Genomic DNA, 10,736 nt, shown 5'->3' with positions numbered 1-10,736 from the left:
GCCAGAGAGTTTTCATACATTTCTAAAGGATGAGAGATGAAATAATTGAATAAAAAAGAGCACAGAATTGCTGCAGAAGATTGTTCAACTTCTTGAAAGTGGAGAACATTAAAACAGAAAAAACAGAAAACAAGTTTGAGTGTGTGTGTGGGGACGTGGAAAGTTCCATTTTAAATCACTAACGAAAACAAAGTTATTAAGTTACTCCTATCGCAATAGATACTTTGTGATAAGTATTTTTTCCATCAGTATAATCTTACTGCTACTACTGTAATCCTTTAACACTGCTCTACCAAATACATTCCTTAGTCAATCTTTTATACTGAGTGAATAGTTTTCAAAACATTCAGTTATTAGTAAGTAATTCACAGTGGCGTAGCTAGGGGCAGGCAGAGGGGGCAGTCCACCCCAGGTGGCACATTTTTGGGGGCAGCATTATTGGCCAAAAGGCTCAGTACAATTCGTGTGTAAGCAGCAGGGTTTCGGAAAAATATCACTCATGAATAAAATGAAAAGGCACCTACAGCCTAGCTGCGATCAACAGAAACAGTCTCACCGGCCTACATACTCAGACCAACGCTTAGAAGCAGAAACATCTACATCATGCCAGACCAACCAGCACAAGCAAGATGCCTTAGAACAACAAAGACAATATATGACAAACCACAGAGCGACATTACCTGAAGATCAGCAGCAGCAAGTCTTATACCTAGACAGTAAATGAAAAACAAATTACACACACAACCTTTCTGAAGAGCAGAGGCAAGCTGCCAGACAGCAAGAAAAAGTTACAACGGAAAAACTACAGGGATTCCATAACACTGACAACAAGAAACAAGATATTCCCATTATATTACGGTGTAGGCAATTCACTGTTTGTTTAGCATATCACCAAGTCACAGTGACATACGTTTAATAACGTCTGAGTTTATTTGCCAGGCCCTGTTTTTACCCATGGCCAGTTGTACACTACATTTTCCACAGTTATATCGAAAATGGTTAAACGGTTAAATGTACAGGTACTTGCGGGTTACACACAGTGGAATATTTTTGCTGACAATAATGTAATTGCGTTTTCCAACAATTATTATAGACGTCGGTATACTGCATTATTTGACGGCCACACTTCCCAAATACTGACTTACATGTGCCCTGCACTTCCCTTCTTCCCTTTTTTTAAACTGTTCATGTTACACTTTGTATTGTAAATATTCATGAATTTGTAAATGACTATAATAACATCCCATACTAATCATGTGACTATTGTAATACAGAGTCCTCTCACAAGTCACTACTTATTAAGACAATCTCCTTTCTTACTGAAACATGTGATGTTCTTCTCTCGCTCATCATCATTTTATTAACGCTTTTATTCTTGCGAAATTTTCACAAGCTCGATTTGCTAGTAAGATAATGACATCATACATAATGATCTTATCTCACAGGCTCTAAAATTCTAAGAATGATGAGCACTGTGCTGCTCTGACAGCTTTAAAAAAGCAGAAGAAAAAATCTGCCAGGTTATTTACTACATAGTCAAGAGCCTGGTAAGTTCCCTTCATATGCTATATATAAACTCATATTTTCTATAATATATATATATATATATATATATATATATATATATATATATATATATATATATAGAGAGAGAGAGAGAGAGAGAGAGAGAGAGAGATGTGTGTACATGTATATTTATATAGAGATTATGAAAGCTTTCTATACAGTCTCAGTGCAGTGATTGGAGTGGAGTTCAGCTATGTAATAAAGAAAATATTGCACTCTATTTTTGTAAGAATTCTGAAATAGTACCGTGATAAAATTTGCATGTCATTATACTATGTATAACTAATGCACATGAACTTGACATCTTGACATTGATGGTAAAGCTGCAGTTAACCATAGAGGTTTACCCAAGGCAGTAATAAACATTCACCAATATGGCATCAAACATTTACAGTGAGCAATGTTAAATTAGTTTTGTTCTTAAACCCTGCAATAAATTAATGCAAAATTATTTCATCATTTTGTATATTATATATCTGCATTTTTAATTTATATTTATATATATTTTTTTTTTTAGACTATATTGGTAATAGATATCTCTATTTTTTAATCCTAAAACGACGCTGCGTGGGGGCTTGTTTTGCTTTGGACGTGCTCTGTCTCTGGGTATGTCAGAGGACTTGGACTGTGTGAAGTGTGTTCTAGCCTCACTTGGGGAGGCAAAAAGGGAGAGTGGGGGTTAAGGGGGGGAGAGAAAGAGAGCAGGCTTGATCTATACCTAATCTATCCTCCTAATCGAAAGACAACCAAACTGTGATTGCATTCACTACACTTTTGGCACGCAGACTTATTCTGATAAACTGAAAGAACCCAAACTCTCCTCTTTTAAGTCAGTGGGAAACTGATGTGTTATACTATTTGAAATTGGAAAAAATCAAATACTCAGTTAGAGGTTCCATACAGACTTTTTTCAAAACATGGCAGGATCTAATCAGTAATATTTTAAAATAAGCTCATAAAGTACAGAGAATTTATTAATTTAGGTATGTTTACCGGTCTTAAATTTCATGCCGTTTGGCTTACTCTCTCTCTCAGGGGTGGGGATCGATTTGTTCTTAACTCAATTTTTCTTTTTTGTAAAAACTTGATTGATTTGTATAGATTGCAATAAAATTAATAAAAAGAAAAAAGAAAAAAAAAAAGCATGTAGTGCACACAGATCCTGTGCTCTCAACACATATAAAGCGTATAAGGACAATACGGAGAATAGACACCCAAAGGCACTGGAGTGAAAAAAAAGGCAGATAAGAGATTATGAAACCAGTAAAATTCGAAAGTATTGCAGCGTCCCAGCCAGGTTGCGGCCATTTTGGTTTTAAGTGACTCTTCGGTCCAATTGAGGGAGGGCAGAGTACAGCACGGAAGACTGATAGCGGGGTATTGATTGATGTGGTAAAGGAGGGCGAGACGCGGAGGATGAGGGATTGGAGAGGGTGCTAGAAAGTTGTGTTTGGGTTTACGAAGTCAGTGATTGTTCAAGTAAAACTTTTGTGACACTTTATCATGTCAGTCGCTACAGTATCAAAGAAAAGATTGCATTTGCACCGCAAAATAAAAGGTGATTAATCATCAGAACAAGGTGTAATTGAAAAAAGAGCACAACAAATCGAGGTCAGAAATAAAAGGCAAAGAGTAGACAACAAAGTCTTTTCGCATTTGCATCGTTCTTATGCACAAAACGTGGATTTACACAATAATAGACCATACGCTATGAGAATCTGTGGTGCCCCAACAGTTAAAGCAACGATAAGTTGAATTTCAAAGAATACACAATTCAGTGAGGTGTATATTTATGATCATGGAGAAGCGATGAAAATTTTAACATCCAAAAAGAAAGGTAATGTATATATTCTGTGAATAACATTACACACCAAAGAAGATCGTGATAAAATAAATCACAGCGACAAACATTAGAAAAAGTCAGATTATTTATTAGGGAAACAGAAACAATATTCACTCACGGGCAGTTATACGTTGTGTTGTCACAATGTGTCTCCAAAAATATTGTTTTTAATGAAGCTTTAAAGTAAAAGTGCCAATAATGAAATTGTAACAATTCCAAAGAAAAAAAAATAAAAATTGTATATCCAATTTACTAACCACAGGGGTTGGCGAGCAGGGGGCAAAGCCCCCTAGTCTGCAAAATAAAATTGCTGTATTTCAACATATCCATGTTGCATTTATCAATTCATGCACGTATTTAAAATTTTAAGTGTACCAAGGCCATTGCCCTTTAATCAGAATTAAGACGGCTTTCTAAGGAGTAATAGTATAAAAGGAGTCCTTTCTTAATAGTACGTTTGCTACTGGTGTCATGAAAAGTGAGTCCAAAAGCTGCGATGTACTCGCAGACCTGCGGCATTAGAAGTGGGCTGTTAGACATAAATATATCTAAATCATCTAGAATTTCAACCACCCATTGTTTAGATATTAAGTGAAATTACTCGTTCGGACAGTGTTATGTTTGTATTAGATTATAAGACGGTCAAGTCAGGAAAGATTTGCATATTAAGGAGCAAATGTGCATAAAGAAGCCTTTTGCGGTGAAACAGAAGGACAGTCAGACATAGCCTGGGTCAGTAATGTGAAGACGCAATAACCGAAAAAGGACTACAGCCAAAATTCAAACTAGAAGTCACAATTCAAACATCCACCTTAATAAAAAGACAAGTGTCTCTGTATCTGTGTGCCCATCCAGTTTCCAGTGTTATGAAGAAAAATGTAGAAATTGGCAAAACATGTAGAAGGAGGGTAAAAAAAATCAAAAATGATAACAAAGATACCAAAGAAGGGTTTGAAAAAAAGAAAATGTATTCTTATTGGCTTATTCTGTTGTCCAATGTTATACACCAGCAACAGCAGCGTCGTATACACTTTCTTGCCCCTGTTTGGGCCACATGAGTGAAACTTATAGTTGTAATGCCCATGACTAGTGACTTTGCATGGTGGGCAATGAATGAATGAGAATAACCATAAATCAATGCGCACATCGGGAAACCAAAGCCTCAACACGACTACCAGGCCAATGCAGTAGCAACCATAGCCACATTTTCCCAGCAAATTGCCATGACCATAAGAGGGGTCAGCTTGACAAGCTACAGCGAGAAGAAGAGGTGAAAACAGACGAGGGAGGAAAAGGCTGCCATGGGGGAAAGGGATTGGGTGTGTATTATTATACCAAACCGAATGGATAGCCCATGTATCAAATACAAAACATTAGGTCTTGGTTGATTTCTTAGATTTCAGCTTGTCTTAGATGTGTAGCACAGCTAGTAAAAAGATATTCTGCTTGAGAGTAAAATAAATGAGAAAAAAACAAAAAAAGGTATCAGGAGAATGAATGTGTTCAAAAATATAAAACAGGACAGATCAAAAAGACTGAGATATCAAGTCAAAACATTAAGAAAAATTGCAACCAAATCTCAGGAGTAAACAGATCTACAGCCAGAAATACAACGGAAAAAAGTCAATTCAGATTGGTTAACTTATAGCCATAGTCTTGGACAACCAAGAAATACACAATGCTGACCTTAACAACAAAGCAGTAGTAACATCACGTGTCACACAATTCTGCTTATCCCCACATGGCAACATGTAGCAACCATAAAACATTTTCCCACAAAATAACGACAGCCATAGAAAATAAAATGATGCAACAAGAAAGCATGAAAATAAATAAACTCCTTCAACACAAAAACAAACGTAAAAAAACAGTGATACAAAAAATATATTCTGCAACCTAAGCTCATAAAAAGAAATAACAAAAATTGAGAAAAAAAAACTGAAACAAAATGAGATCATAACACAATAGTTTTAAACCATGATTAACTTCTCTAAGCAAGTTTATTTAATTGGAGTCCTTAAAGTTTGGACACTTGCATGATGTGAGTGACCATCTCATGTCATGGCCAGCATGCTTTCACGGGTCACATAGTATGCCTAAGAGCCCTGCAGCTGTACCACAAGAGGAGGGAAAAAACTAGTAGTGGTTTGAAATGGTGTAGTTATTTAAACAGGCAAAAGTCTGAGCGAAAATACGTTAATCAAACCAAAAATCAGTTGAAAATGCCAAGAAGAAAATTTTGTCTAGCAAGCAACCAAACCCTAGATAAACAAAGTGCTAAGTGTTTGAAAAATCATCAGTCTCGGATTAGGAAGGGTTAATGTGGATGGCCTTATATCCTGTTGCTTTAATAACATCATGTGCCACACAACTCTGGTGTCAGGGTCTCTTATTTTAAATATCATTTGCTTCTGTTGGGGGATTTTATGCCCCAAGTTACCCATATTGATCATTTGTTTTGGAAATATAATTAAAGTTTTACTTTAGATTTCTACCATTATATTGCTGCCATTCAGATGATGCTATTGTTAATTCCTTTTGCTAGAACTGTCCTGGAGCGGGCATGTCCTTCGAGGCCATGGCCTGTCAATTGTGATTTACAATCAAGTCAAACTTAACAAAACTAAATTCAGTTCAACCTCCCCAATGAGAAAGGCCAACAGCCAGAGTAAAACTTTGAGAGTAGTAAAGAGAAAAAGAAGTCTTTTTCTTCAATATAAATGCTTATTCTAAAATGTTATTGATCAGGTTCTGTCAGGTTTTAAAAAAGTTTTGAACAGATCCTCTAAGTGAGAATTTGATTTTTTCCACCTTCGAATAGTATAAAACATCAGTTACCCACTGATTTAACAGAGGTGCTTAGTGGATTAGGAGGGATTGTGACACCAAGGCTATTCATCTTGATAGTGTTAATTCTCTTTGCTAATGTAAGATGGAGAGTAGACCATCTATGCATGTCTTCTTTCAGTTTTTACATGCAGACAGCAAAATTTTGTTGGAGAAGAGCTTTATATTTACTTGTGACTTTTACCCCTAGATATTTAAAGTGATCTGCAATGATTAAAAGGGAAGGTGTCCAATCTACTGCTGTTTGCTAGAGAATTCACTGGAAAAAGCACATTTTTGTTCAAATTCATAAATTCATTTTGAGCCCAGATATCTTTTGAAATTATACTTGTGCCGTTAGGGCTGCAGTCACAGAATTTTGTGGGTCTGATATATATATATATATATATATATATATATATATATATATATATATATATATATATGTATATATATATATGTACTGTATGTGTATATATATGTGCTGTATGTATATATATATATGTACTGTATGTATATATATGTAATGTATATATATATATATATATATATATATATATATATATATATATATATATATATATATATATATATATAGTTCCATATCATCTGCATATAATGACATTTTCTGATGATGTCCTTCTCTGAATATCATACTTCACGAATTCATGATCCCAATTTTTCAAACCTTCTACTTGACCCAACATAAAAGGAAACCATGCAATCTTCCTCAGGGAGTCAGAGTCTGGAGGGAAAGAAGGCAACACTGACTGTATTTGTGTTGGCTGTGCTGAGGGTTTGGGGCTTGGTGGCACCACCCCGCAAACCCCTCCCAACCCCGATTATGTTAAATACACTAATAATTTCTTGGTGCCAATCCTGAGCCCTAGAATCATCTGATAGAAGAATCCTCCATCAGATTGGGCAGCCCAGAACTAGGCTGCATTGTATTCCTGAGGTGGCAAAGATAGATTGGCCGTCTAGCTCTTTAAAGTTCTGTTTTGTGTATTTTATTTACCCCATTTCTGACACCCATTGCACACCCAAACTACCTAGAAAGGTGTCTCTCTCTGAGATGTCTTTCCCAAGAGTTCTTCCATTTTTTCCCCTATAAAGGTAGTTTTTGTTAGGGAGTTTATTTCTTGTCTTCTTAGGTAGACAAGGCTGGGGTGTGTCAAAACACAGGGCCTGTTAAAGCCCATTGCGGTACCCGTTGTGTGATTTTGGCCTATACAAGAAATAAATTGTTGTTGTTGCTGCTGCTACATGAGATAAGGTTAAACAAGTGACCACACAATACACTGTCTAGAAAAAGATGATGGATTTAGAGCTTCTGTAATCATACTTTCACTGTAAATCCAGAGCTCCGGAGGTGTAAGTAACTCTTGGATCTCTTGAAGACTTTCTTAACTTGAAGTACTGTATGTGAATGTCAGGCAACCCCTGAGTGCAGAAATATGGTATTCCCCTTTGATATCACTGTTATGAAATCAGGAAATATCCAGTTCTGACATTCTCTCACTTAGACTCCAGGGGGTCTCACACATGACTCTTATTGTCTGGTGGATTACTAATGCAGCCGCGTACCTTGGTGAAAGATTGTGCACTCATTAGAGTGTGCAAATGATTTTGAAAGGCATTAAAGGAGTTGGGGTAGCACAAATGGTAAAAAGTAACATTTAAAAAATGTTGAAATCCCGCTACTTTACTTGTCCAGCAATTAAAATCCTTGAATATGAAGACAATGCTAAAATGAGATCTGAGCACACAATTGAGGTGTATCAGATCCAGATCAGTCCAATATGGTGTCAAAGATGGCACTGTACATGTCATAATTTAGCCTTTGATATACAGTACTTCAATTAAAAAGAAATGGCTACTTACTACTTATTTTTCATCTATCTATCTATCTATCTATCTATCTATCTATCTATCTATCTATCTATCTATCTATCTATCTATCTATCTTAACCAGTCTCAGTTTTGTTTCTTTCTTTTTCTTGTGTGTCTGTTATAGCTATATGACAGAATTAATTAATTCTTTTTAATGATGTGCATTACATTATTAATTAATTGATTTTGGTTATAATCCAAGCATTACCAACACATCTTTTTCATCTGTTTAGGACCATGGAAATCTTGCTGCTCATCTGCCTCATTTCTTTTGTGCTTCCATCTAAAGTGATGTCTTCAGGTAAGGATGTAACACCTTTTTTGGAAAATGAGAACAAAATACTACTTAACATATAATCATGATAAAGCATAGAGGAATTCAAGAAAATGCTCTTTAACATGAAACTAAATAGTTACCCTGAATGACAAGTTGCCCTCTTACATTGCTCCCTTTGTTTTTGATGTGTGGTCTACAGCATTGAACTTTAAACTTCTTTAATGCTCTGTGTCACTCCAAGCAAGTAGGCTGATTTCGCTGTAAGTGTGTCAAATGTATCTACAACTTGTACATAATTGTGTAATATTTCTGTATTTTAGTTCTGGACACAAAGCATAGTTTTGTTATACAGTATTTCAATACTTATAAATGACAGTCTCAGTCATCTACAACTTAGTAGTTATGAACTACAAATGATAGCCACTTCAGTCTTTTTATTAGGATGGATCATTGAGGAAATAAGAAGGTGTTAACTGGGCACCAACTTCTTGCTTCAGTGATATGAAAATGAGGGGCAGTTTTTAAATGGAAATGACTCGAATAATGTGGCTATAGGTGCCATGAATCTGGGGGACTGTGTTGCATTAGGAATTTTAATTTACTTAATCAAAATTGTTTGGTCAACTGGAAAATCTCTATAATGCCTGACTATCCTTATCAAACGTTACTGTAATCCAGAGCCGTGGAGGCAGCCTGTTTTAGCTTTATGAGGCACACAATGGGAATAATTCTTAGATGGTCAATTCCAGTCCACACACAACCCCCGCCAGTTTAGAGTCACCAAATTACCTAAACACACATTCTTTGCGTGTGGGAGACAAACTTGAGTACCTGAAGAAAAACAACATGCAGACATGGAGAGAACATGAAAACTCAAAGCAGGCCATGACCAGCCTGGGATTTGAATCCAGTCTCTTGTAAGGCAACAGCACAAACCACTGTGCCACCTTCCTGCTCAATGAATCTATGATGTTCAGGGGAAAATAAAATTCATTACAAATAAACAGAACATAACTAATTACACAGTTTTGCATTCCCTTTGGGCCAATATTTGGTGGAAGCACATTTGTCAGGAGTCAAAAGCAATAAAATATGCTTAAATCATCAGAATACCAATTCCCCCTGAAGGCCAGAGTAGCTACAGGTTTTGATTCCATCATTCTGGCAGTCTGGGACAAAACCACTCCTTAAAGTGCTCCCCTTTTGGCTTGAATCTTCTAACAGGTATTCACTGAGAAGTGTCTTGAGATCACTTGCTCATTTTAATGTCTTTAGTGTGATGCAAACCATTTAAGAATATAAGGAGTAAGACAGATAAGATGAGGCCATTCAGTCCATCAAGCTTGCTATGTTTAGCTTTAGCTAATAGCTAAGCCGTCCCAATATCTCATCCAGATTCTCTTTAAAGTTGGTAAGGTTTCTGCTTTAGTAATATGACTTGATAGTTTGTTCCAGATCCCCACAAATCTTTGCATAAAGAAAAACTTTCTGGTTCCAGTCCTAAATAAACTTCATCCTAAATTTCCACTGATATCATTGAGAACGTGGTTCACCCTTAAGCTGAAAGTATTCTGCTGGATCTACCTTATCAATGCCTTTGAGAATCTGAAGACCTGGATTAGGTCCCCACGCAGTCTGCTCTGCTCAAGACTAAACAGGTTTCATTCTCGGAATGTGTCAGAGTAGGACATGTCCTAAGTTCTGCAATACACCTGGCTGCTCTTCTCTGTACAGCTTCAAGTGCTGCAACCTCTGTCTTGCATATTCAAAGAGGCGTAATTTTGGGAGGAGTTGGGGCGTTACATAAAGCGCGTGCACGAGCGTAACTTTTCACGATGATCGGGATTTATGTAGCAGAAGAATGTGGAAGTTGGAGTACGCACAGATTCCTGCATCTGGATTTTTCTGTGCGTAAGCACATTTCGGCTTTTGTGCTTACGCCATGTTATAGTGCGAGTTCTACGCACGCCGTTATACATGAGGCCCCAGGTCTGACAAACACAGTAACACACTAACATGAGGAAACATTTTTGGAAAAGAAACTGTGGCAAAACTGCTTGGCAAGATGAACGTATTTGTTCAGATCATTGAAGAGAAAGAGAAAAACCACAATCCATAAAGAGAAAGTTGTAGGACGATCTCAAATCAATTGCTTACACATGGGAAAAGAAAGGGAAAAGGTTTTTGGAGAGGTTAAATATAACATTTTGAGAAATGTAAGCAGGTGGTTTCACATGTTGTTCTCTCATTTTCAATAGCTGTAATAGGACTAGAAGTCCTGACAGGATTTATCTGAAACCTTCATCATGCTGACTGTGCCTACAGGAAACA

General features: G+C 36.5%; 1 protein-coding gene across 2 annotated transcripts in view; it reads left to right on the top strand.

Moving 5' to 3' along the window:
* Positions 1–1,525: 1,525 nt before the first annotated feature.
* il1rl1 (interleukin 1 receptor-like 1) overlaps positions 1,526–10,736 on the top strand; it is a 51,088-nt gene continuing 41,877 nt past the window's right edge. For both annotated transcript variants that reach the window (XM_039743954.1, XM_039743953.1), the window contains exons 1-2: positions 1,526–1,547; positions 8,362–8,429. In XM_039743954.1, coding sequence (XP_039599888.1) covers positions 8,366–8,429 — 64 coding nt within the window. In that variant the 5' untranslated portion in view covers positions 1,526–1,547; positions 8,362–8,365. The remainder of the gene's footprint in view (positions 1,548–8,361; positions 8,430–10,736) is intronic.

Source organism: Polypterus senegalus, chromosome 2 (assembly GCF_016835505.1).
Source record: "Polypterus senegalus isolate Bchr_013 chromosome 2, ASM1683550v1, whole genome shotgun sequence".
Taxonomy (NCBI): Eukaryota; Metazoa; Chordata; class Cladistia; order Polypteriformes; family Polypteridae; genus Polypterus; species Polypterus senegalus.
The sequence above is the reverse complement of the archived record's forward strand: the minus strand, read 5'-3'. Positions and strand labels throughout refer to the sequence as shown.